The sequence below is a fragment of the Carcharhinus amblyrhynchos genome, chromosome 13 (genome assembly GCF_965287045.1).
Source record: "Carcharhinus amblyrhynchos chromosome 13, sCarAmb.v2.hapA, whole genome shotgun sequence".
NCBI lineage: Eukaryota > Metazoa > Chordata > Chondrichthyes > Carcharhiniformes > Carcharhinidae > Carcharhinus > Carcharhinus amblyrhynchos.
The window spans coordinates 56969967-56997926 of record NC_137336.1 but is presented as its reverse complement, the minus strand read 5'-3'; the positions used below and the strand labels follow the sequence as shown (position 1 = coordinate 56997926).

Genomic DNA, 27960 nt, shown 5'->3' with positions numbered 1-27960 from the left:
GGAACCTGGAGCGGGAGGGTGAGAATCCGGTCGTTGTGGTACATGTGGGTGCCAACGATGTAGGCAAAATGCGGACTGAGGATCTGGGGAGGGAGTATGAAAAGCTGGGAATGGAATTAAAAAGTAGAACCGACAAGGTGGTTATCTCTGGGCTACTGCCTGAACCGAGTGCAGACAGACGTAAGGTTGATAGGATTAAGGAAGTGAATGGGTGGCTCAGGGATTGATGTGGGAGGAACAGGTTTGAATTTATGGGGCATTGGCACCAGTATTGGGGTAGGTGGGACCTGTTCGGGCGGGATGGGGTTGGTCTGAACCGTGCTGGGACTGGAGTGCTGGCGAATCGAGTAAATAGGACTGTAGACAGGGCTTTAAACTAATTAGGGGGTGTGTGTGTGTGTGTGTGTGTGTGTGTGTGTGTGTGTGTGTGTGTGTGTGTGTGTGTGTGTGTGTGTGTGTGTGTGTGTGTGTGTGTGTGTGTGTGTGTGTGCGTGTGCGAGGGTAGGTGACATTACGGGGTCTAAAGTTAAGGAGAGGGTACAGGTAAGGGAAGAGGCCGAGGATGTCCCAATAATAGAGGGAGTAGGGGACGTGAGTATGGTTGGTGGCGTTACGGCAAATAGGGTCCAGGTGAAGGCTGGGATGAAGGCACTTTATCTGAATGCATGAAGCATTCGGAATAAAGTGGATGAGCTGGTGGCGCAGATCAGCACAAATGGATATGATCTGGTGGCCATTACAGAGACGTGGCTGCAGGGTGACAGGGACTGGGAGCTGAATGTCCAGGGGTATCAAGTGTTTAGGAAGGATAGGCGGGAGGAAAAAGGAGGGGGCGTAGCTCTGCTGATTAAGGATAGCATCAGGGTGGTAACAAGGGATGATATAGGAGCCAAGGAGCAGAAAGTGGAATCGTTGTGGGTAGAGATTAGGAACAGCAAAGGGAGGAAGACGCTGGTGGGTGTCGTCTATAGGCCCCCGAATAATGATCTGGAGGTGGGGCGGGCTGTTAACGCGCAAATAAGTGCGGCGTGCAGGAATGGGACGGCCGTAATTATGGGGGATTTCAATCTACATATTGATCGACCCATGTTGGACGCAGTGGGCTCGAGGAGGAGTTCTTGGAATGCTGCCGGGATAGTTTCCTTGAACAGTGTATGTTGGAGCCAACGAGGGAGCGAGCTATCTTGGATCTGGTGCTATGTAATGAGGCGGGTAGAATTAGGGACCTTGCGGTGAAGGATCCTCTTGGGGAGAGTGATCATTGTATGGTGGAGTTTCTGGTGCAGATGGAGGAGGAGAAAGTGGGTTCCCGGACGCGCGTCCTTTGTTTGAACAGAGGGGAGTACGGTAGGATAGAATTGGCGAATGTGGACTGGGGGAGTGCGTTGGAAGGTAGGTCTGCTGAGGAACAGTGGAGGATCTTTAAGGAGATCTTTGTTGGTGTTCAGCAGAAATTTATTCCGATGGTTAAAAAGGACCGTAGGAAGAGAGGTAATAAGCCGTGGATAACGAAGGAGGTGAAGGAAAGTGTTAAATTAAAAGCGGAGGCGTTTAGAGTAGCTAAGAGTAGTGGGCGAGAAGAGGATTGGGAGAGGTTTAAATGTCAACAAAGATTGACGAAGAAGTTGATAAAGAAGGGTAGGAGAAACTATGAAGCTGGGCTAGCGCTTAATATAAAAAAGGATAGCAAGAGTTTTTATAAATATATAAAAAGGAAGAGGCTGGCTAGGGTGAATGTTGGTCCCTTAGAGGATGAGAAGGGGGACTTAGTGGTAGGGGATGGGGATATGGCTAAGGTCTTGAATAACTTTTTTGTTTCTGTCTTCACGGAGGAGGACGTGAATAATTTGCCGGGTGTTAGAGACGGAAAGGTGGTAGGACTGGACGGTCTTAATGACATTACTGTTACCAGAGAGGCAGTGCTCGACAGACTGGAGGGGCTGATTGTGGACAAGTCGCCAGGACCGGATGGAATGCATCCGAGGGTTCTGAAAGAAATGGCGGAGGTGATAGTGGATGCCTTGGTGGTTATTTTCCAGACATCGCTGGATTCTGGGGAAGTGCTGGAAGATTGGAAAACGGCTAATGTTACGCCGTTGTTTAAGAAGGGTGCCAGGCAAAAGGCAGGGAATTATAGGCCGGTTAGTTTAACGTCTGTTATAAGTAAAATGTTAGAATCCGTCATCAAGGAGGAAATAGCAAGGCATCTTGCGGGGAATTGCTTGATAGAGCAGACGCAGCACGGTTTTGTTAAAGGGAAGTCGTGTCTGACAAATTTACTGGAGTTCTATGAGGATGTGTCTAGGGCGGTGGATAGAGGAGAGCCAGTGGATGTGGTCTTTCTTGATTTTCAGAAGGCGTTTGACAAGGTACCTCACAAGAGGTTATTGCAGAAGGTCAGGGGACACGAAGTTGGGCGTAGGGTGTTAGCGTGGATAGAGGATTGGTTGTCAAATAGGAGGCAGAGAGTGGGGGTCAATGGGTGCTATTTGGATAGGCGGATGGTGACTAGTGGAGTGCCCCAGGGGTCGGTGCTGGGGACTCAGCTATTTACCATTTATATAGATGATCTGGAGGAGGGAACCGAGTGTAGGGTGTCGAAATTTGCTGATGACACCAAGATTGGTGGAACGGCAAATTGTGCGGAGAGTGTGGAGACTCTGCAGAAGGATCTAGATAGGCTGGGCGAATGGGCCAGGAACTGGCAAATGGAATTTAATGTTGGCAAGTGTGAGGTGGTCCACTTTGGTAGGAATAATGGTAGGAAGGATTATTACTTACGTGGAGAAAAACTGCAGCAGGCGACGGTGCAGAGGGACCTCGGGGTCCTTGTGCATGAGTCGCAAAAACCCAGCCTGCAGGTGCAGCAGGTGGTCAGGAAGGCGAACGGGATGCTGGCCTTCATAGTGAGGGGGATTGAATATAAAAGTAGGGAGGTCTTGCTGCAGCTGTATAGGGCATTGGTGAGGCCGCAGCTGGAGTACTGTGTGTAGTTTTGGGCGCCGTACTTACGCAAGGATATTTTGGCCTTGGAGGGAGTGCAGAGGAGGTTTACTAGGCTGATGCCGGAGTTGAGGGGGTTGAGCTATGAGGAGAGGCTGAATAAACTAGGCTTGTACTCGTTAGAGTTTAGAAGAATGAGGGGAGATCTCATTGAGACGTATAAGATGATGAATGGGATGGATAGGATAGAGGTGGAGAGACTCTTCCCGCTCAGAAAGGATAGTAGGACTAGGGGGCACAGCCTCAAGATAAAGGGGGGGCAGTTTAGAATGGAGTTGAGGAGGAACTTCTTCACTCAAAGGGTGGTGAATCTCCGGAATTCTCTGCCCGTTGAAGTGGTGGAGGCTACCTCGCTAAATATTTTTAAGACGCGGGTTGATGGGTTTTTGATAAGCGAGGGGATTAAGGGTTATGGGGAGAGGGCGGGAATGTGGAACTGAGCCACGACAGATCAGCCACGATCTTATTGAATGGCGGGGCAGGCTCGAAGGGCTAGATGGCCTACTCCTGCTCCTATTTCTTATGTTCTTATGAATCCTTAGAACAGTGGTTTGCAAGCCGCTATCTGCAAAATAATATTAAAGTGCTTACCAAATAGGGCAGGCCTTGCGGGTCGGGCAATCTGGCTGACTACCCAGGATGTCACGATCAAGTGTGAGCAATTGGGCAGCAGCTGGAGGGTTTTTAATGGTGAGCCAGGAGGGTTTATCGTGAGTTGGGGAGCTGCACTATGGTGCAGCCAAGTGTCTTGTGGAGAATGCACCAACTGTCCCTCCGAGGAGGGCAGTGCACATGGAAGAGCACTGAAGGTGACAAAAGGAAGTGCAAGCATACCAGTTCTCCAATTGGGGTACCATCTTTGTGTGTGTGTGTGTGTGTGTGTGTGTGTGTGTGTGTGTGTGTGTGTGTGTGTGTGTGTGTGTGTGTGTGTGTGTGTGTGTGAGAGAGATGGCGTACATGGGAGGGTAGGTGAAGTCTGTGATCGTTACCCCATTTGAGAAAGGAATCCTTCGATCAAAACTAGTTTCTGAACCACTACCTTTAGACCATTAGGAATGGTTTCACATCATCACCCTGTTAATCAAGTCTCACTGAGTGTACAGGACAAACTGGCATTCACATAGTAGGACACCAGGGCTTGCCCAATGGTTCAGCCCTTTCAACTGGTCAGTCACTGAGCAAGATCCTAGGTTCAGTCCTTATCCTGTGAGTCTGTGAATTCCCAATCCTGAAAGCTATGCAGCAAACCCTGTTGAAAGTGCAGCTGTGTAGTTAGCAGTTTAGAACAGGAATGTACACAAGGCCTTTACAGTTGAACATTCTGCCAGGATTCACATTAGAATCTTGTCCAAGAAACAGAGGGCCCCAAGCATCCATGAATCCACAGCTAACAAGATAACAATATTTATATTGCAACTTTATCCTGATCCAATTTACTTTATATTATTGTACCCCAGCAATATCAATGTAAAAGGAGAGGGGAAGAATTAACAAATTACATTCGGCTCCAATAAGGATATTAAGTTGACTGAACTGTGCAATCAGATTGCCAATTTGCAACACACTCTCTAATCTGTTTGATTCAATTAAAAATAGTACACTTCAAAAAATTCAGGTCCGCCTTTTAAACAATTGACCAAATTCCTTAGAGATGAAAGCTGACCTCTTTGATGTTGGTGTGCAAAGGGTTGAAAGTTCTTGGCATATTCCAATGCCTCAATCTGATTGATGACGCCTCCTGTCAGCAGGCTAATGAAATATAACCTGTGCAGCTTGAACTCCAGGGTGCTGCTCAAAGCCAGCAGCCTCTCCCGGTTTGCCATGGCCCACCTGAGTGAGAGAAACAGACCATTAAAACTAGGCCCAAGCAAGAAACGGAAAAGTTCGTTAGACAAAGAAATGGGATTCTCAAACCCAATACTAAAGACAAAGCTGCATGCAAAGTAGTACAGCCAGATTTAGTTTCCCAGATTCTACAATGCAAATACACATGGGTGCTACAAAATATTGTGCAGAAACAACAATTTATAGGGTGCTTTTAATATAACTAAATGTGAATATTGCTGCACTAAGAGAAATGCTGTTGAAGTTTTCCATCTTGCACTCATCGGGTCAGATGCAAGAATGGCAAATTTCAAAGGGAGCACCAATTTATACCCCATGAGAAGTGGGTGTTGATTAATTGGCAAGTTGACTCTGATTGCTTCAGGACTATCCACAAGAGAATACACTAGGGAACTTATCCCACACAGGAGTTTCCAGACATAGGAAGGCGGAAGACCATGGAGGGATTTGAAAACAAGGATGAGAATCTTCAAGTCAAGAAATTGCTTGATTGGAAGCCAGGGTAGATCAGTCAGCATGGGATGATATAGGAGTGAGGGTCACTGTGTTAAGTTTCAGGCAGTAGCCTGATCACTGAAAACATAAAATGCAGAAAACAGCTTCCTTCCAACTTAAAGCTGTTGCTTGATACTATCCACATATTAACAACTCTAATTCAAATAGGACCTCAAATTGTAGAAAAACAGCCCAAGCTGCTTCTGGGAAGAGTAATCAGATGAAAATGAAGGCTCAATCTGGGACTGACAAAGGTCAGTCATAGAGGTGAGATTTATAGAAGGTCTTAATGAAACATTAATGTGAAGAGGAATTCCAGAGTGCAGCACCTAGGTTAGAAAAGGGACTGGGTCACTGGTGATACCAGAAGTGAAGGAAATCACAGATCTGGGAGGGTCAAAAGGACTGCAGAAAAGTAAAAAGAAAGGCAGTAGTAAGGCCATGAAGAGATTCGGGTAAAAAGAGAACTGTAAGCTGGTAGTTTCATTGGACAATAAAATCCCAACAGTGCAGAAGAGTCCATTTGGCCCATTGAGTCTGCACTGACTATCTTAACCATGCCCTCTCCCTTACACTATCCCCGTAACCACACACATCTCCCATGGCTAATCCATCTAATACACACATCTTGGGACACTAAAGCTCAATCTACCTAACCTGCACATCTTTGGGCAGTGAGATGAAACCAGAACCTCCAGAATAAACCCACGCAGACACAGGAGTACATGCAAGCTACGCCCAGTTATCCAAGGCCGAAATTGAACCTCAGTCCCTGGTGCTGCGAGGCAGCAGTGTAACAACTGTGTCACCATTCCGCAAACACAAGGGTGAACAGAACATGGTGCGGGATAGGAGAAAGAGTTTACAGAGGGTACTGGAGGGCTCTGGCCAGCAGAACACTAGAGGTGACAGAGACATGGAAGAAGGTTCCTTCAGCAGATAGACTGAGGCAGTAGACAGAACGGGAGATGGGGGCGGAATTTTACAAGATTGATTCTAAGTATCCAGCAAGGGTGAAAATGGGAGAGTTCCTGGTCTGTTTTTTGGGTGAGTTTTCACACCCAACCTTATACACTTAGTCTTGAAAATATGGGCTAGTCTCTTTCTAGCTACAGCAGGCAGTAGGCTGGGCTTAATTTGCCAGCTAGGCTGTGGTGGCAGCTATTGCGCACACCTGGTGGGCAGTGCCAAGGGGCAACCCCTGTGCCCTCAGGAGCCTCTGGTTCCACTGGCGAGGTCAACACGACAGTTCCCAGTTCATGGGGAGGTGTTTTCCCTTGCTGGAGAGAACCTCTCCTGGCGAAGCCATAAAGGTAAGTGTGCCTGGATAATTCAGCACCAGGCTTGCTAATGCCATTTAAATTAGCATTTCAATAAATTTGAATAAATTATTTAGCCTCTCTCCCATCGATGGGAGAGCCAGTGAAATTCTGCCCAGGCAGACTTCACCGCAGTGAGGATGTGGGCTCAGTAATCCGGCTTGGGGTCAAAGTAGGATGTTGAGGTTGTGAAAAATTGGCTTGAACCCAAAACTGCGATGCAGAGGAAAATGCTGAAGGCAATGGCTTTGGTCTCCTTGATACTTAACCAGAAAAGGCTGCGCTGATCGAGAGCTGGATGTCAGATTAACAGTGACAGAATTAGTGGAGAAGCTGTGACAAATGTTGCATTTTGTTGATCCACGTTTTTGGATAATATTGCCAAATGTTGGTGGGAAGAAAGGAAGGAAGGTCCAAGATAGACCTTTGGGGATTTTCGGATGTAACGGTGCATAAATGGGAAGAAATTGGAGACGCTCTGGCTGGGATTGGAGAAGTTTGAGTAGACACAATCGAGGGCGATCCCACCGAATTGGATAACAGAGAAGAAGCTTTGGGAGGAAGATGGTATTGTCGACTGTGTCAAAGATGACAAAATGTGGAGATGCCGGTGTTGGACTGGAGTAAATACAGTAAGAAGTCTCTCACAACACCAGGTTAAAGTCCAACAGGTTTATTTGTAGCAAATGCCACTAGCTTTCAGAACTGGCTGTTCCTTCATCAGGTGGGTGGGAGTTCCCTGATGAAGGAACAGCCAGTTCTGAAAACTAGTGGCGTTTGCTACAAATAAACCTGTTGGACTTTAACCTGTTGTTGTGAGACTTCTTACCGTGTCAAAGGTGACAAGGCAGACAGGACCAGGGAGGATAATTTGTCTCATGCAGTGGCCTACTCAATTTCCTGTTATGATACTTTGTCAAGCTTTTCTATCAACCGGGAGCACTGAAGACTCTTCCGCCATAAACATTTAGAATGGAAATCCTGCAAGCAGTTGCTTGCAATGTGTAGTTACAGGGGCTGGCCAGTGAGTGGGGGTGTTGAGCAAGTTTACGAAGACTCAATGTCTCTCACTACCTTCTGTATCAAAACAACGTTCATCAGCTCAATCTGGGAAAACTACTAAATTTAGAACAAACACAAAAATCTAAATCTGCTCATTCCAGTTGGAAAGACAAATAACGTGCCAGGGTGCTGGTGAGAATGGGTGGCACACTGGTTAGCACTGCTGCCTCACACAGTGCCACGGACGCGGGTTCGATCTCCAGCTTGGGTCGCTATCTGTGTGGAGTTTGCGTGTTCTCCCTGTGTCTGCATGGATTTTCTCCCACAGTCCAAAGACGTGCAGGTTAGGTGGATTGGCCATGCTAAATTGCCCCCTTATGTCAGGGGGATTAGCAAGGTAAATATGTGGGGTTATGGGAATGAGGCCTGGGTGGGAATGTGGTCACTGCAGACTTAATGGGCTGAATGGCCACCATTTGCACAGTAGGAATTCTACGATTCTGTGAATTCACAGAGTTTATTCAACAAAATGTCACTGACATGTTTTGAAAGCATCAACAAAGCCATACCTGGCAGCCTGGTTTCATTTTTGTTGATTTAAACGCTTTAAAAATGAGGTTCAAGCAGAACTCAAAAGTTGTTATGTTCTGTATCTTAATGAAACAGCTCCTGCTGAACCGGTTAAGTATGATGCCAACTACAGCTGTCTCTATGTTTACTTTCATTGGTGTATTGGACACTGACAATCTCACTGAATTGCTAGTCCTCCAATACTGCATTTTACAGAACAAATAACCAATCAATTAGCATGTCTTTGTCAATCACTACTGAATGTCAATCCCCAATTGTGCACCAAAGGGCTGTATAAAATGACAAAATACTATTGCACCAGGAGGCAGATGTGGGTCTGCCTGAAACAAAGGAACATCGGACTGCTATCTAATTTCTGCTGACATGTGCGAATTGAATGGGGTAAAAACCCTAACCAACATTTGCACCACTGGTACAACAGCACAGCTTTGCATCACCACCAGGAGAACAGGAGCTCCCACTAATAACCTTCAGTGAGATTCGCAACCTGACATCCCTGGGGAGAAGAATAGTTTACACATCCCAGGCTGACTCCTGGAGCAGAGAGTGTGACGTGAGCCAGTGCCTTTCACAAAAGATGACAGTCATTTTTAATTGGAATACCTAGACCCGTGCCAGCGAGAGGGTGCTTACATGTTAAATCCAGCAACCTTATACTAGTGGCAGGCTGGTAGTGCCAGATTTTTGTGAGCCTATAAGCCTGCTGTCATGGAAGAGGTAGAATTAACAGTATAAACATTGCACAAGGGCTTATTCATCCAGCTTTCCCAGAATCTGAATTAAAACTGTGCCAGTGTAAAAATAGGTGGTGATGTACGAAAAGTGGACCATCACACACACAGCTGAAATGAAGGGATTTAAATGACCGTGCTGCGGTAATAGAACAAGCACAAGGAGTACAGATGTTTTAGGTGTGTCGACACAAGCTTTTTCAAACAGTCTCAGACATGTAATCACATCCCCGCTCTTGCTCACAAAGCTTGTAATACACCTGGCCAAACAACAACATCCCTTTGAACTAATTAAAATTAACTTTATTTCAAATGAACTTTATTTCAAAAGTTGCTCGTGATTCAGGAGTTAGTTCAACTTATCTACTTCAGAAGTGGAGCAGTCACCCCATTTGTCACACCCATAATCCAATAAATCCAAATGACCGTTCCAATAGAAGATTCTGTGATTTGTGTGTGACTACCCGACACTGAACTGGCCTAGTTGTTACTGAAATGGACTTAGACAAAGGGAGGGAGAAAGGGGAAATTGCGAAGTAACTCACTCCAGTGCAGGCCTCAAATCTCGCAGTCGCAGGGCCTCGAGGATCCGGTTCAATTCTAGAAAGGGCTCTTTCTGACTGAGGTCGATACATATTCCAGATTCCTAGAGGAAAGATATGTTTTAGCACAATAGTATTTAGCACTACGGTGGGAGGAGGAAGGACCTGTATTTACCCACTCTCAGAATGATATAGATCAAAAATTCATTGTCTATTAAATGTAGTAACTGTTATTGTCCAGATACATTGGTGTCAACTGTGGAAGTTTCACTTCAGAGTCAGAAGGTTGTAGCATTAAACTCCACTCCAGAGAGGCCGATACACCAATGTAGCAGCAAAGGAGTGCTGCAGTGTTGGGGGCCCAGTCACTTCCCTCAGATCGGCACAAAGGATCTCACAGCACTATTTTGAAGATCAGCAGAGGGCATCTCTCCAGGCTAATCTGACATCATTAAAATAGATCTGGTCACAATCCCATTGCTGTTTTGTAGGCTCTTGCTGTGTGGAAATTGGTTTCTGCCTTTCCCACATTATAGCAGTAATTACGGTGGCACAGTGGTTAGCACTGCTGCCTCACAGCACCGGGGACCCAGGTTCAATTCCAACCTTGGGTGACTATGTGGAGTTTGCACATTCTCCCCATGTCTGCCTGGATTTCTTCCAGATGCTCTGGTTTCCTCCCACAGTCCAAAAAATGCGTGGGTTAGATGGATTGGCTATGCTAAATTTGCCATTTAGCGTTCCAAGCTGTGTAGGTTAGGAGGATTAGCAGGGTAAATGCTTAGCATTACAGGGATTGGGGGGTGGGGGTGGGCTTGGGTAACATGCTCTGTCGGAGAGTCAGTGCAGACTCAATGGGCCAAAAGGCCTCCATCTGCACTGTAGATGTTCTATGATTCTGATACACTGCAAAAAAGTGCTTAATTGGACATGAAGCCCTTCCCAAGGAAAGTCCTTTTTTTTTGTTTTCAAATTATATCCTCTCCCTTTCTCCAAAAGGAACTATCCTAGATTGTGGAAATGATACATCACAGAAAATGGCTGATTGGCCCATCATGTCCATGCTAGCTCTTTCAAAAGCATTATTCAATTAGTCCCACGCTCATGCTCTTTCCCACAGCCCTGCAGTTTCTTTCTCTTCCACCTGCACGAATATGATGGGCTGAATGACCTCATTCTGTGCTGTAACCGTTCTTTATGATTCTGTAGGGCTGTGTCTGGGAAAGGCGGCAGGGGCTCAAGGTCTGGTAAAACCTGGGAGTTGCAAATCTTGCCAGCGAAATTGTGATCTTGGATTTTTGCACCCCCTCCCCATATAATACCCCCCCTTGGCATGTTGTTAAACCTTGCTGAGGTAACATCACATCAGCAAGGTTTACAACAGGTTCACCCAGATGTCAACTTGTCATGGGAATGGCCCCAAAGTGTGTATCGTCCCAGGGGAGAGGGACGTGGCCAAGCAGTGGCCTGGCAATGCCCTCAGTATTGCTCCCTGGCACTGTCAGGTTGGCATCAGGGGTAGACCCTTGTGGAAGCCTCACTGGGGAGAATTTATTTATTTGTGGTGGAGGATGCCAGTAATAGCTGTTTATTTGGGGGAGAGGGAGGGGTAGGATGCTGGTTCCAATCGCTACAGGCAAGGTGGAGGAAGGGGTAGTAGTGAGTGGTAAGGTAGGGGTTATTTATCTTCTAATCAGGGTACCCTTCAAAAATGGCTTTGCTGGCATATTTATAGTCCCCACCCACCCACCTGTTTTGGTGAGAAAGTGCCATAAGATCTGGACTGAAAACTTGCCTGCTTCTCTGGAGCGAAGCCTGCCAATTTTCAGTCAGACCCTGATGCTTTGCAATTGTTGCTAAGATTCTGTCATGTAAGTATTTATCTGATTCCCTTGCAAAATTCACTCTTCCACCACTCTTGCAAATCGCACATTCCGGGTCATAACAACTTGCTCCATAACACAAATTCTCTTCATCTTCCTTATGATTCTTTTAAATTAATATCCCCAGGTCACCAACCTACCTGCTAATGAAAATAAGGTCATGGCTCAATACTACTGAAAACTTACCACCTTGTTGTCCGACTGGTTTTAGTAATCTGCTCCCCCTTGCAAGTACTTTGAAATAGTGCCTGATGTAGTAACGCTACTAAAGCTCCATCATCAGAAGATCCAGCCCTGCTGCTCAAAACATCCTGACCTCTAGGATTTTTTTGGACAGTCCAGGAATAAAAGGAATGGTCTTAGAGTTCCAAGTCAGTGGCTTGGAGGGTAACTCACAGGTGGTGATGATACTAAGCACCAGGGTGATAAAAGTTGTAGAATTGGAAGGTGCTGTTGATGGAGTGTCGGTGAATTACAGTGATACACCCTGTGAATAGTACACACTGCTGCCATGCTCCCTAATGAGGGGGAGTAAATGTTTAAGATGGTAGATGCCGATCAGGCTGGTTACTTAGGTCCTGGATGTTGTTGAGGGTTCTCGGAGACAAGTGGAGAGTATTCCATCACACTCCTGGTGGAGAGACTAATGGCGGTGGGGAAATTAACTACTTGCTATAGAATCTTTTACATCCACCTGAAATGGCATTTGGGGTCCTAATTTACCATCTTTCGCCCACAACGTACCTTCAGCACTGCAGTGTAAAGACAGCCTGGATGACGTGATCCCATGTGGACTCGAACCCACAATCTTCTGACTCAAAAGCCAAAGCGTGCACCACCACACACACCCCTTAGCCTCACTCAGTCCTGCAAGTGGCACATCCTTCTTGCCTATTCTCCCAATCCCCAGTTACCATGGGCAGAGCCGGCTTCTGGTCTTACCTGGCACAGTTCCTCAGCGACATTCAGCAATCCCTGTCTGTACAAGTGTTCCACGACAGCCTCACTCAAGAACTGCTGCTTTTCGTGTGAATCCCAAACACCTTCCACCCCGACTCCGCTCACATCAGTGTCAAAATTCTGCATAACACAGCAAACCACAGAGAGAAATTAAAAAAAACACACAGAACCAACTTCCTATAGGTGGAGTTCATTAATAAAACCACAGGCTCTTCTTAGTATCGCACTGAAAACATACACAACTCAGACTCTGACACAGTGAAGCAGCCAACATCAATGTATGTTAAAGCAGACTATAGGGCAGCCCAGGTGGTAAATAACCCCTCTATGAGTACAAAATGGAAGAAGTCTCACAACACCAGGTTAAAATCCAACAGGTTTATTTGATAGCAAACGCCACTAGCTTTTGAGGCTCTGCCCCTTCATCAAATGGCGTTTGCTACCAAATAAACCTGTTAGACTTTAACCTGGTGTTGAGAGACTTCTCAGTGTTTACCCCAGTCCAATGCCAACATCTCCACATCATGATGATCTCCACACCATACATACTGGAAGAACAGGCTTGGAGGCCTGTTCCTATGTTGTCTAACGACCAATTCAGTTTAATTTTTGCTATAATTAAACCAAATCCCCCCTCCCCCAGTATCGTTCCCATTTTTCCCCCCTCACCCAAGTCTCTCTGTGCACATCTAACAAACACCATGAGAGCCTCAGGTAACCTGTTTCTGGTACACTGTCAATTAAAATACTTAATCAGCCATTGGTTGGTAATGAAGAACTGTCTGGAGAAGACTTGTCATCTGATCCCCCTTTGATTGGAGATTCTGTACCTTTGCTTCAAGAAGGAGATAGATATATTTCTAATAAAAAAAAGGAAAAAAGGGATATGGGGAACAGTTGGGAAGGTGGATTTGAGACCAGGAGAGATCAGTCATAATCTGATTGAATGGTGGAGCAGGCTCAAAGGGCTGAATTTGCCAACTTCTGCTCTTAATTCCCATGTTACTATGTTTGCTCCATTCTTTTTAATTGAAAAAAAATCATAGAAACTGTTCTCCATGTAAATGTGTCGGGGTGGGGAGAAAATAAACCTCACGTTCCTTCAGTTGGAGGTTAGAAGCTTTAACTGCTCCAACATGCTGGTCTACAACACCACACACAATTCTTCCCAAAGTAATCTTTGGGAAAAACCCAAGGAATTATACATTTAAAATTTCCAGAAGTATTTGAGCATTCTCCACGGAAGTCTACTCACTAATCTCAAAGCAATGGGCATTGAAGAGGAATTGGATGGACATAAAACAACAGGTATATAAGTGTTCGAGGATGTGTGTCAGATGGGAAAAAAATGCCAAGAACGTCACAAGGGCCAGTAATGGGGATATAAAACTTCTAATGGACACCAATATTTCATAAGCAGATATACGCCTTTCATATCCTCAAGGCAACAAATAACATTTATAAAGTACCTTTAATATAGTAAAGCATTCCAGAAGCACTTCACCGGAGCGTTATCAAACACAATGAGTTATAGCAGGAGATATGAGGATGGACCCAAAGCTTGGGCAAAGAGGTTGATTTTAAGCAGTGTCTTAAAGAATGATGAGGCAGAGTACAGGAATGAGATGTAGAATCTGGTGAACTGGTGCAGTGACAATAATCTCTTCCTCAACGTCAACAAAACGAAGGAGATTGTCAGCGACTTCAGGAAGTGTAGAGGAGAACATGCCCCTGTCTATAGCAATAGGGACAAAGTAGAAAGGGTCGAGAACTTCCAAGTTTTTTGGTGTCCAGATCACCAACCTGTCCTGGTCCCCCATGCTGACACTATAGTTAAGAAAGCCACTTCTACTTTCTCAGAAGGTTAAGGAAATTTGACATGTCAGCTACAGCTCTGACTTTTACAGATGCATCATAGAAGGTATTCTTTCTGGTTGTATCACTGCTTAGTATGGCTCCCGCTCTGCCCAAGACTGCAAGAAACTACAAAAGTTTGTGAACGTAGCTCAATCCATCATGCAAACCAGCCTCCCATCCATTGACTCTGTCTACACTTCCTGCTAGCTCGGCAAAGCAGCCAGCAAAATTAAGGAACTTACATATCTCGGACATGCCCTCTTCCACCTTCTTCCGTTGGGTAACAGATACAAAAGTCTGAGATCACGTACCAACCGACATAAGAACAGCTTCTTCCCTGCTGCTAAACTTTTGAATAGACTTACCTCACATTAAGTTGATCTTTCTCTACACCCTACCATAACTGTAACACTACATTCTGCACGCTCTCGTTTCCTTCTCCACAAACGGTTTGCTTTATTTGTTTAGTGCGCAAGAAACAATACTTTTCACTATATGCTAATACATGTGACAGTAATAAATCAAATCAAAGAAGGATTTGGGGAGGGAATTCCAGAGCTCTGGACCTCAGCATTTGAACATGGCTGCCAATGGTGAACAATGGAAATCTGAGGCATGAATTGGGGAAGTGCAGCATTTCAGAGAGTTGTGGATAGAAGGAGGTTAATGATTAATGTTGCGATAGCCAACAGTAAAACGGGAAGAGCGAACCAGAAGGTCTTGTTACTTGGTACACACCCTGTCAATGGCTTTGCCCACTTTGGAGACACTGCCGTGGATATCTTTGTGATCTGATGCCAGCTTCTGAACAGTGTCCTTTATCTTCTTACAGCACTGTGACATGACTAGCGACAATGTTGCTGACAACTGGGCATCAAGATGACCTTCAAAACAAAAATGCAACAATAGTTAATCACCATACTGGCAAAATTCACTAGATGGGTACAAATATATTTGAGCACAGAAAATGAATCCTTCTAAAACATAAGTAGCTCACCATTGCGATAACTCAAGTATTCAAGAGCAATGGTTGTGAATTCAGCTGCTAAGATCATTTATACCTTTAAAGTCACTGTTCAACTATCTTGTGTCTAAGTAGGGAAATTTAGGTAATTGTAAATGGTCATAAATTCTTGAAGTAAATTAAAGGGCAATTGGCTTTGCTGGTATATTTCTGACTGCAGGTCAGAGAAAACCAATTTGACTTTTTAAAGATTATTTTGCATTTATAAATATGTCATTTTGAAATGCAACAGATGCACTCCTGGGAACTTGGGCGATGAGCTGTTGTTATAATGACAAGAGCAAAACACATTGTCCATATTCTATTGCCAGGGCTGCATCCATGTTTAAAGTGGGTTGTCATTTTGAGAGCATAATGTCTAACCGATGTTACACACACCTTCTACAGCAGGGGCTAGTTGCTTTTTGACAATGGAAACTTGAAGATGATGGCATTGTGATAATGTCACTGGACTAGTAATCCAGAGCCCAGGCTTAAATCTCCCATGGCAGCTAGTGGAATTTAAATTCAATTCTGGAGATATGGTAGCAAAGAGGCTTTGTTACTGCACTTGTGATCCAGAGGCCAGAATGAATGATCAGAAACACGAGTTCAAATCCCATCATGGCAGCTGAGGAATTTAAATCAGTCTATTAAAACAATGGGCACAGCGGCAAGCACTGCTGTCTCACAGCGCCAGAGTCCCAGGTTCAATTTTGGCTGGCTTCAGGGACTGTGCAAACTCTCCCTGTGTCCGCATGGGTTTCCTCTGGGTTCTCCGGTTTCCTCCCACAGTCCAAAAACTGTGGGTTAGGTTGATTGACCATGATAAATTGCCCCTTAATGTGAGGAGGATTAGGAGGGTAAATATGTGAGAATATGAAGATAGGACAGAACCTGAGTGGGATTGTCATTGGTGCAGGCTTAATGGGCCAAATGGCCTCCTTCTGCGCTGTAGATTCTATGATTCTTTGAATTGGAGATTAGGGATGCTTGTAGATGTGCAACCCCGGATAAAAATACTGTACTGACTTTTTTTTCTGCTTGTATGCACTTTTGACATTTTGATATGTGATGCAAGAAGTTTAAAAAGCCACACCTGATTCGTATAGACAAATAGATAACATATATGGAATGTGGATTTATCCACCACCCATAATGATTGTTGGCTTTTGTGCATTAAAATATCTTGAATACCAATTTTCATACACTGGAAACAGCAACAATGCAGACATATTGTGCATTCAAAAAAACTATAGATCATGCCGTGATATTGGGCCTAGAAAAGATTAGGTTCAGCAAAAACTCTGTGCTGAACCTTCTGCATGTAGTCTCTGCTGGAATGGTGGGACCATTCATTCATCAGGGAGGCTTTTCCAGAGTTGTGAAATTAGCATTCTGATCTGGATTTGCCAGCTGGAAAGAGTGGGTGGGATGACAGTGTCCATTTTGTAAAGATAGGGATGGATTTTTAATTAAAATGGCCAGGACAATGGACTCCAAGGGCTCAGCAACACTGGGATGTGTCAAACTGCAGCAGTGGAGATGAGACCTGGGCAGCACAGTGGTTAGCACTGCTGCCTCACAGCACCAAAGACCCAGGATCAATGCCAGCCTTGGATGATTCTCCCAGTGTCTGCCTGGGCTTCCTCCAGGTTCTCTGGTTTCCTCCCACAATCCAAAGATGTGTGGGTTCGGTTGATTGGCCAAGATAAAATTGCCCCTTAGTGTCAGGGGGAACCAGCAGGATAAATACATTGGGTTAAAAAGATTAGGCCTGGGTAGGAGTACTATCGGTGTAGGCTGGAAGGGCTGAATGGCCTCCTTCTGCACTGTAAGGATTCTATGATTCTAAGGCTCATTCTTCATCTTGAGGTCCAGATAGTGTGGGTTGATGAAGAGATACATGTGAATTGGACACATCCCGCTGTCGCTGCAGCAATTACCTTTATAAGTATTCTCCTTTAAATGCGAGGGCGCAAAGGGTTTGGTTAATGTATGAATAGTTGAGCCCTGAGCATTGGGGTTTTACAGAGTCTGCCGGATTTGAGGCCCTGCAATGAGATGAGCTTCTGATTTTAGTTTTTGATAAGCTCCCACATTTGGCACACTGCTGAGTAAATTAAACATTCCAGGGATCTAAGGGAAAGTGGTCAGTTGGATCCAGAATTTGCACAAAGATAAACGTCAGTAGGGAAGGGACAACCTCTCCAACCAAGCAGGCTAAGATAGAAGTGGTTGAAGAAGTCAACTGTATTCCCTCCAACTTGGAGACAATGCACCAAGGATCCAGAACCTCATTAAGTGGTATTGTATAACATGTTCAGGTGCCAAGCCCCAGAAGCCTACTAGCTCAGAATTCTCCTGCACGGTGTGCCTCAGGTTAGCATACCACCCATTCCTCCTCAGGCAGATACCTCTCATCCCACCTGAGTAGCCAACACTTATCCTCAGCCTGTTTCCCTCTCGCTCCCATGTCTCATAGCCACCCTCCCCAACTGTTGACTTTTTCTCCTCCATATAAACCACTACAAACACTCAACTCTGATTCCTCTTCTCGCAGGAGAAGTGAGCACACAAATTGGTAGTGCAATAGGCAGTGTTGGAGGCCCTCCAATGACTGACACCTCATCAACCACAGTGCCTGAGTGCTCTGCTGTGAGGGTGGTCTTGTTCCAGGAGGCTGCAGAGGTCAGCAGGGACCTGCTGAGACAGCCTCAGCCTCCTGAAGCCCTGATCCTCAGACAAGTCAAGAGAGCTGATCCTCTGCCTGTAAATCCTGTTTTTGAGGTCTCACCTCCTTCAGCTGGATCCAGGTGGCCACCCCACTCTGCTCTATGGGAGGGCACGTAAGTGAGAACAGTTTCTGCTCTCGCCCTTCAGCAGCCTGGTGAAGGTTGGCAGCAGGGAAGTGCGGAAAAAGGCGAGTGAAATACAGGACAGGTGAAATGCTGTCCAGCAAGTGGCAGCAACCGGCCTAGCAGCGATAGCACTCTCAGAGAATGTGCTTTGAACAGCAGCCTCTCACCTGGCCATGGCTGCAGCTCTTCAGTTTCACTGATCAAAACCTTTCGAGTCTGTCAGTTTCACTGAAGAAGCTCTTCCCCCTGTGTACTCACCCTGACGGGGAAACTGGCAACGGTGTACAATTATCTTAAGATCCTGACTCAACATCAATTTCAGAAGATTTAATAATCTCATCCATGAAAATCCATTTCCCCTTGGCCCCTAAAAATTTCTACAATAAAAACATGTTTTCTTCTTGCCCCAAGATTGCACAGACCACTGATCGGAATCCAAGTCGTGGATCAACACGTCAAACTGCAAAATCCAGCGCAGGCTTGTTTCCCTCGACACACATATTGGGCAGCTCATTAGAATGACATAGAACATGCATGTAGTGCTTCATTAGAGTGGACTTGTCTGGGCAATCCATGTGAAGAGTAGTGAGAGCTCGCCCTGCGACTGGACCTATTGAGCTTTTACAGATCACACAACGTATGGGATTCAGGTTTCACAACAGCCAGCAATGGAAATTATGATTTGCTGGGTTAACTAGACTGCAGTCAATAAGGCACTCGTGGGCCTCACAATACACTCGCCTTTGGCTGTATCCTATCTTGGAAAAACAATCAACCGCACCTGTCCTTTGGTATTATTTAGCACTGTGGTTAAGCCAAAGACCGGAACGTTTGTTTGTCCAATTTAAAATCTCAGCAACCCAGTTCCAAAGAACAAGTGTGACCTTCATCTGCTTCAGTTATTAAGCAATTTAAGTTTATGTCTTAGTATCACAATTAGACTTACATTAACACTGCAATGAAGTTATTGTGAAAATCCCCTACTGCCACACTCTGACGCCTGTTTGTGTACACTGAGTGAGAACTTAGCATGGCCAATGCAACGTCTTTCAGACTGTGGGAGGAAACCCACACAGACACAGGGAAAATGTGCAGACTCTGCACAGACAGTGAGTCAAACTGGGAGTCGAACCCAGGTCCCTGGCACTGTGAGGCAGCAGTGCTAACCAAAAATTTGATTTTATTTTTAGCAGAACACAAGGGACACATTTAATACTCATTATTGGGTCACTTCACTATCGAGTGGATTGCATTATTTCTCAGTAAAAATAACTCATCAAAACATACCACACTGAGTCACAGGGTTTCAAGACATCTTTCTTCCTCCCATGCAATATGCAGCCACCAAACAATTGGGAACACTTCACTTAATGTGCTCAAAACATGAACACCAACTCATTGCATTAATTAAACTTGAGTGTATCAGTGTAATCATTGTAATACTCATGTGGGATTCACGGTACCTAGAAATTAGTAGAGATGAAGTCTCAAGAGCTGACGAGCCCACCATCTGCAGTGCCCCCAGAACTGCTTGTTAATTATTTTGGGAGCACTTCCAAAGCAAATCTAATTTTTTTCACATTGGCAGTGGAAATTTTTTTTTAAAAATTCAAAATTACGTAGAATTGAAACAGGAGACAAAGAATATAAATGGCTAATTGTTTGTCTATATTCATTTGTTCATATCAGGAGTGTGGGGGGGGGAGGTGGCACGTAGGATCCTGTCTGACTGTAGCTGGTGGTGCTGAGTACATCATTGACATGAACAGCCAATGTGTGTCCACAATCCCTCCACTAGGAATATCCTCATTTCTTTTGCAGGACTGCACAATTTTCCTGTAACCCTGAATATTACTTGTTTGAAAAAAAAACAAAGATCTGAACCCAGGCAGCAATTGGGAGCTTACAACTCAGGAGAGTGAAAAAAAAAAATCAGATAACAACACGCTGATCTGCTCCTGATCAGCATCCAGTGACAACTGAGCAGTGCCAGTGCTGCAGGAGGATGAGATCACGCTTGGCATTGATGCCTTCATTAGTTGAATAGCTTAAAAGACACTAAATGTCCAAGTTCAACATGGAGGTTGTTACAATGTGTCAAGGGGGTGGGAGCAGGGAGACTACTAGCACCCACACAACAGCACCACAGATAGTCAACACTGAGGTTTGTGGGAGAAAGAAAGACCACATGCTGTATTGTTCCCACCACAAGGCAATACTCAATGAAAGTTTTCAACCGAACTGGTGTTTCCCATAGGAACAAGCATTAAAGGGAAGTGGGGGGGCAAGAAAGCAAAATGCAATATTTAACATTACAGGGCAACAACTCAGCAACACCAAATTATTTTGTTTAAACATCCAACCATTACAACCACTGAAATTTCTTGAAAGTCACCCTAAATTCCTTGTGCCTTTCTTTCCTCAAGGGTTGATTCCTATAGGATATGTTCCCAGATAGTCTTGTGGTCACCCAAGTGGCCAACTGTTGGACTGATTGACTGCGTCCCTCTGAGCAGGATTGTCTTGAACAAGGAATTGACAGATTACAGAACTGCCCATGTACACAAGTACCATGCCAATGTCCTCACCTGCATTGGATAGCTCCTGTCGGAGGCCGCTGACATAGTGTACCAGTTCCTCCAAGCTGCAGTCGCAGTGCTGCCCATACATTAGGAACTTGTGCAACACTTTCTCCAGCTCCCGCTCCACGCACACACACTGGTCCATGGGGCAGAGACACAGAGGGACAGACACACACAGACAGGGCTGGGGCAACTTAGAGTCAGCCAGCAAGACCCGCACAGATGATGCCACACTAGCTAGCACCAGGTGGGCACAAGAGGCCCAGTAGCTAAACCAACAACATCAGAGACTGACTGAGACAAAGCAATAACAACATCAGACACAGGGTGACAGAATGGAACAGCAGAACTTAAGACAAAAAGACTGATCCTGTTATAGGCACACTGACAGCCAGCATTAACAAGGGTGGACGTTGACTTGGACACCGTGGAAACTCAGTAGTGAAAGTTTACCACCAGTCATAGACCCTGGTACTCCAAAACACAGGGTCTGGAGGAAGCCCTACAGCTGAGTTAGTGAAGAGCCACTGAGTTACAGACAAGCAGTCTGAAATACAACACACAGCAGAAACATTGCAGCAGTTCAAGAAACAAATCACACACAGAGAGACAGAGCAGCACGGTACAATGCCCACACAATGATGCCAGAACACACAGAGTGATTAAACAGAAGCAGCTCCTGAGCCCTTCTCCAGGACACACACACTGATTCAGACAGGAGCAGCTCCTGAGCCCTTCTCCAGGACACACAGACTCATTCAGGCAGCAGCTTCTCTAGGGGGGACACACAGTAAATTCAGACAGGAGCAGCTCCTGAGCTTTTCTCCAGGACACACACACAGGATGACTCAAACAGAAGCAGCAGCTCCTGAGCCCCAACAACAACTGTCACTGCTGCAGAAATTGCTACATACACTGCCGGTTATACCACAGCCCTAGAAGGGGGGAACAGGAAATCTCAACTCCTCGCAACATCCAGACCCATTCAGCATTCCCAGCTCTACCCTACAACATTTCACTAACAACAATCTATCTCTTCAATGGGGCACCTGAAAAACACATCACTGCTTCCTTCCTGCCGCTTGTGATGAAAGGTAATGTCAGCTCACCCCCCTATCCTGTAAAGTTAATGACACAGTCCATCAGGAAGTAACAGAGAAAAGGGAATGTATCACTTAGTGGGAGGGGAGGATGGAGGAATAAAGATCTCCTCTTGCAGCTTGTTTGTTGTTATTAGTTGTGTTTTGGATTTAACTATAGAGGTGTACTATTATTGAAATTGTTCACCACTTTAACTCGTCCTGTTTTTTTTAAAAGCACCTGAACTGCTGTGTAAGTGTAGATAACAACTATCCCCATTTGCCAATAGTGGAATTAACTGTTGGAAGGCACCATCAGAAGCCGCTGGAGTTTCAGGGGTCAAATGTCAGAGATCAGCGGGTTAACCTTGTTCATTATGTACATAGTGAAATGTGGGTGAAATGCTGCTTAGATGTGTTTTCTGCTGGTGTCCCTTTAACGGTGGAGTCTGTTTTCAGCATCCTTCTATTTAAAGGGCAAGTGACACCCTCAGGCTTTGGAGAATGACTCAGGCATAACTAGTAAACAAGTAATCAACTTCTAGGAAGGAATGTGCTCTGGACCTTTCACAGTCTTGGTCTCCTGTATAGTTAGCACTGCCTTGCCTTTGCTCCACTCCACCACCTCCTGTTTGATGGTGACCTATGTTGGGTGATATGGGAGGGTTAAATGTTTGCAAAGAGGGAGGAGCCCAAATATCAGCACTCTATTTGCCTTTGTTGGATAGACCATGCCACATCTTGGCCTAGCTCTTTAATTTTCACATAGACTGGACCAATCAAATTGGCAACGATAGCTTGGAAGCTGAGTTTGTAGAGTGCTTTCATGATAGTTTCTTCAAACAAAGTCTTGCGGAACAAACTTGGGAGAAAGCTATTTCAGGTCTTGTATTTTGCAATGAGGCAGGATGAATTAATAATGTTAGAGTAAAAGACTGATGGGATATAGCAATCATAATACAATTGAAATCCAGATTAAGTTTGAAAATGACACACTCCAATCACAAACATTACCAATTACGTAGGAATGAAGGGAAAGCTGGTTGTGGTTGATTGGAAAAATAAACTTAAAGTTATGATTGTAAGTACACAATGGAAAACATTCTTTAAAAATTGATCCAATATGCTCAACAAAAATATATTCCATTACAAAACAAAAACTCTTGAGAAATAGCCTTTCACAGCATACTAAGAAGGTTAAGGATAGTATTAAAAGAAGAAGCTTCTAATGTTGTAAAGAATAGTAGTAAGTCTGAGGATTGGAAGTGACTGGAAATGGAAAGGCAGCACAGTGGCACCGTCATTAGCACTGCTGCCTCACAGTGCCAGGGACCCGGTTCAATCTTGACCTCAGGTGACTGACTGTGCGTGTGGAGTTTGCATTTTCACCTGTGACTGTGTGGGTTTCCACCGGGTGGTTTGGTTTCCTACCACAGTCCAAAGGTGTGCAGGTTAGGTGGATTGGCCATGCTAAATTGCCTGTTAGTGTTAGAGGGATTAGCAACACAAATAAGTGGGGTTATGGGGATAGTGCCTGGGTGGGATTGTTGTCAGTGCAAACTTGTTGGGCTGAATGGCCTGCCTCTGCACTGTAGGGATTCTGTGTTTTAGAAACCAACAAAGGGCCTCTAAAAGTTGAAAGAAGGGGAAAAAAGATATAATTTGGTAGCAAATTAGCCAGGTATCTAAAAACGGATTGCAAGAGCTTTACAAGTATTTAAAAGGGAACAGGGGAGCCAAAGTAAACATTGGTCCCTTAGAAGGCGAGAAAGAAGAAATTGTCATGGGGAATGAAGAAATGTCAAAGACATTCAGCAAATATTCTATGACTGTCTTCCCAATAGAAGACCCAAGTTACATAGCAGAAGTAGAGAATAACCTAGGTGTTAAAAGGGGAAAGGCAAATTGTGCGGAGGGTGTGGAGAGTCTGCAGAAGGATCTAGATAGGCTGGGCGAATGGGCCAGGAAATGGCAAATGGAATTTAATGTTGGCAAGTGTGAGGTGGTCCACTTTGGTAGGAATAATGGTAGGAAGGACTATTACTTACGTGGCGAAAAACTGCAGCAGGCGACGGTGCAGAGGGACCTCGGGGTCCTTGTGCACGAGTCGCAAAAACCCAGCTTGCAGGTGCAGCAGGTGGTCAGGAAGGCGAATGGGATGCTGTCCTTCATAGCGAGGGGGATTGAATATAAAAGTAGGGAGGTCTTGCTGCAGCTGTATAGGGCATTGGTGAGGCCGCAGCTGGAGTACTGTGTGCAGTTTTGGGCGCTGCACCTGCGCAAGGATATTTTGGCCCTGGAGGGAGTGCAGAGGAGGTTTACTAGGCTGATACCGGAGTTGAGGGGATTGAGCTATGAGGAGAGGCTGAATAAACTAGGCTTGTACTCGTTAGAGTTTAGAAGAATGAGGGGAGATCTCATTGAGACGTATAAGATGATGAATGGGATGGATAGGATAGAGGTGGAGAGACTCTTCCCGCTCAAAAAAGACAGTAGGACTAGGGGGCACAGCCTCAAGATAAAGGGGAGGCGGTTTAGAACGGAGTTGAGGAGGAACTTCTTCACTCAAAGGGTGGTGAATCTCTGGAATTCTCTGCCCGTTGAAGTGGTGGAGGCTGCCTCGCTAAATATTTTTAAGAAGCGGGTTGATGGGTTCTTGATAAGAGAGGGGATTAAGGGTTATGGGGAGAGGGCGGGAAAGTGGAACTGAGCCACGACAGATCAGCCATGATCTAATTGAATGGCGGGGCAGGCTCGAAGGGCTAGATGGCCTACTCCTGCTCCTATTTCTTATGTTCTTATGTTCTTAAAAGGGAGGAAATTAAGGTAATTGTGGGCAGCATGGTGGCACAGTGGTTAGCACTGCTGCCTCATAGTGCCAGGATCCCAGGATCAATTCCAGCCTGAGGTCACCATCTGTATGAAATTTGCACTTTCTCCTTGTGTCTGTGCGGGTTTACTCTGGGTGCTCCAGTTTCCTCCCATAGTCCTGTGGATTAAGTTGATTAGCCATGCAAAATTGACCGTAGTGTCAGAGGGATTAGTAGGGTAAATGTGTGGGGTTAAGGGAATAGGGCCTGGATGGGATTGAAGTCAGAACAGACTTGATAGGCTGAATGGCCTCCTTCTGTACTGTACACATTCTATCAAGTACTATCAGTAGAAAAAAGGTACTGGAGAAACTCAAAGATTAAAATCTGAAAATCCCCACGATTTTTTGGCCTAAATCCTAAGCTTCTAAAAGAAATAAGTGCATTGATAGTGGTATGTTGGCTATGATTTTCCAATATTCCCTAGATTCTGGAATGGTCTCGGCAGAATGAAAAATCAGCAAATGTAACCTGAGTGTATTCAAGAAAGGATGGAGAAAAGACAGGGAACTACAGAAGCCAAATGTCAATCATTGGGAAAATGCTTTAAAGTTTTAACAACACACTTGAGAAAGCAAAGAATGATTAGAACAAGTCAACATGGTTTTACAAAACGCAAATCCTGTTTGGCAAATTTACAGAATTTTTTTGAGGATGTAACTAGTAGGCCAAATGAAGGAGGATCAGTAGATGTAGTATTAGATTCTCAAAAGGCATTCAGGCCACATGAAAGTTTAATACAGAAGATAATTCAATTTCCTGCTCCTACCTCCCATCCCCAACACAGGAGATCTTTGCCCTGATCGCCACCTCTCTCTCTCCTAGTCACCTTAACATTCACTTTTCCTGCTCAAAGGGGACTCAACCAATCAGAGTCTGATGTCACTCTGTATTACCTATCGATAAGCTCATTTGTATTTGTTGTGCCTAACAGCAGATGCAGAGCTATCAGCCTTTGATTAGTGTCCACAGACAGGGCCCTGTGCCTGGGTATGGTGTGTTCCATTGCAAGTTCCCCTCTGTATTTGTGATTATGTTGGGACTTGAGAGAGTGGATACTGAGAGTTATTTCTCCTGGCTGGGGGCACAGTCTCACGATAACGGAATGATCATTTAAGGTGGAGAGGAGGAGAAATTTCTTCACTCAAATGGTTGTAAATCTTTGAAAATCTCTACCCCAGAAAATTGTGGATGCTCCGTCAATGAACGTATTTAAGGCTAAGAAAGATTCTTTTTGTCTCTCAGGGAATGAAGCAGTGGGTGGGAAAGTGGAGGTAAACCCAAAATCAGCCATGATCAAATTGACAGGCTCTCTGCTCCTCTCTTGCTCTTATATCTTATGTCCTTATGGACATTTTTTCAAATGCATTTTCGAGATAATGCAATTAGATTAATAGAAATCTTAATTAGCCCCACATGGAAAATTATGCCTTTCTAATGTAGCTCAAAAATCAATTTTAAATAAAGTGGTAATCCTCTTGTTGAAAAGAGGAAGTAGTAGTTAAGTTTTCGACCACAAAGAAAAAATGTTAGAAATTTGCCTGTGAACATACTAATCTATGCTTCTTTTCATTTAATTTCTTGCTAAATATCTAGATGTTAAAATTATTCACAAATTATTTTTGCTGATTTTTCACCTAAAATTTGTTCCTTGTGTTCACCTGAGGGTCTGTCCTTAGCCCTCTCCAATTTCACATTTATATATTTCCCCTCAATGACATCACCCTAAAACACAACATCAGTTTCCACACACACATTGACAACACCCAGTTCCATCTCCGTCACCCCTTCACTGTCTCTGATTTACTCTTCTGATCCTAAGATAAACTTCCAACCGCAAATCAGCTTCATCACGAAGACTACCTACATCCACCTATGTAACATTTCCTGCCTCTGTTCTGCCTCAGCCTTTCATCCACATCAACATTACCTTAACAACTCCAATGTTCCCTTGGTTGACCTCCCATCCACTATTCTGCATCAATTCAAACTCATCCAAAACAGTGCTGCCTGTATCCTAAGTAGCACCAAGTCTTATTCACCCATTGCCACTGTGTCCTAGGCTTTTAAATTACCTCTGTAAGCCACTCTACCTCTCCCTTCCTTCAATCAACTCCATAAAGCCTACTTCACCTCTCCTAATAACTTGATTGTTGATTTTTACATTCACGGTGGATTCTGAGGCGGAAGGAGCATGAAATGGCATGGATGGGATTCAATGTGAGTGTCCGCTGGAGTTTAGAAAAGTAAGGGGCAACTTGATTAAAATACATAAGATCCTGAAGGGTTCTTGACGGAGGGTGTGGAGAGGATGTTTCCTCTAGTGGGAGAACTAGGGGTCATTGTTTAAAGAAACAAGGGGTCGCCTATTTAATGTGGAGATGAGGTGAATTTTTTTTCTCTCAGAGGGTTGTGAATGACTGGAACATTCTTCCTGAAAAGGCAGTGGAAGCAGAGACTTTGAATATTTTTAAGGCAGAGATGGCTAGATTCTTTGTAAGCAAGAAGGTGATAGGTTATTGAGGTAGGCAGGATGCAGATTTGAGGTTACTATATGATCAGCCATGACCTTCTTAAGTGGCAGAGCAGCCTCAAGGGGCTGAATGGCCTACTGCTCTTCGTTTGTATGTTCATTTCAACCCCACCATCAAAATATGGTTCGTTACTATATGAAAAAGAACTCTGTCGGACTGTTTAATGTCAAATTGGATTGACTTGGGAAGCAGTTCATATTGCACACAACAGGGGGAAAAATTCATAGGTGTAACAGATTCCAAGAATAATTTGTACTGCCATTCTGTCTCAACGCCTTCTGGTCACCATTGTGGTGGGTGATCTGTAAAGCTAGGAATAAAATGTCTTCATTTCCTCTCCGTTTCTGGCCACACAAATGTAGAGTCTGTGTTCCCAGCAGGTGTGATTCTGCCTCTCAAATATGCTGACCAAAAAAATGAACCCTTTGTTATCATTTATTTAATCATGCACACACTACAATCTGTTAGAATAGCAGGTTCGGTTAGCTTAGTCAACCAGACGGCTGGTTTGTGATGCAGTGTGATGCAAACAATGTAGGTTTAACTCCTGTAGCAACTGAGGTTATTGGCTTGACTTCTCAACCTTGCCCCTTGCCTGAGGTGTGGTGATCCTATGGTTAAATCACCATCGGGTGAGCCCTCCCTTTCATAGGGGACAGCAGTCTATGGTTATCCAGGACAATGGAAAATTTACCTAGATTAGCACAATTCATGCAACAACTGACTGATGGATATAACTCCATGAACCTTTACTGAACAGGGCTAAGAAACTGAATTTGGTTACTGTGGATACTTTAACTGGG

At 44.7% G+C, this 27960-nt stretch overlaps 1 protein-coding gene across 1 annotated transcript in view; it reads right to left on the bottom strand.

The window, feature by feature from the left end:
* rmnd5b (required for meiotic nuclear division 5 homolog B) overlaps window positions 1-21670 on the bottom strand; it is a 40832-nt gene extending 19162 nt beyond the window's left edge. Inside the window, exons 1-5 of the mRNA XM_080201717.1 lie at window positions 20681-21670; window positions 14967-15112; window positions 12354-12491; window positions 9532-9632; window positions 4667-4833 (exon numbers count right to left, since the gene is read on the bottom strand). Coding sequence (XP_080057843.1) covers window positions 4667-4833; window positions 9532-9632; window positions 12354-12491; window positions 14967-15112; window positions 20681-20819 — 691 coding nt within the window. The 5' untranslated portion in view covers window positions 20820-21670. The remainder of the gene's footprint in view (window positions 1-4666; window positions 4834-9531; window positions 9633-12353; window positions 12492-14966; window positions 15113-20680) is intronic.
* Window positions 21671-27960: the final 6290 nt, after the last annotated feature.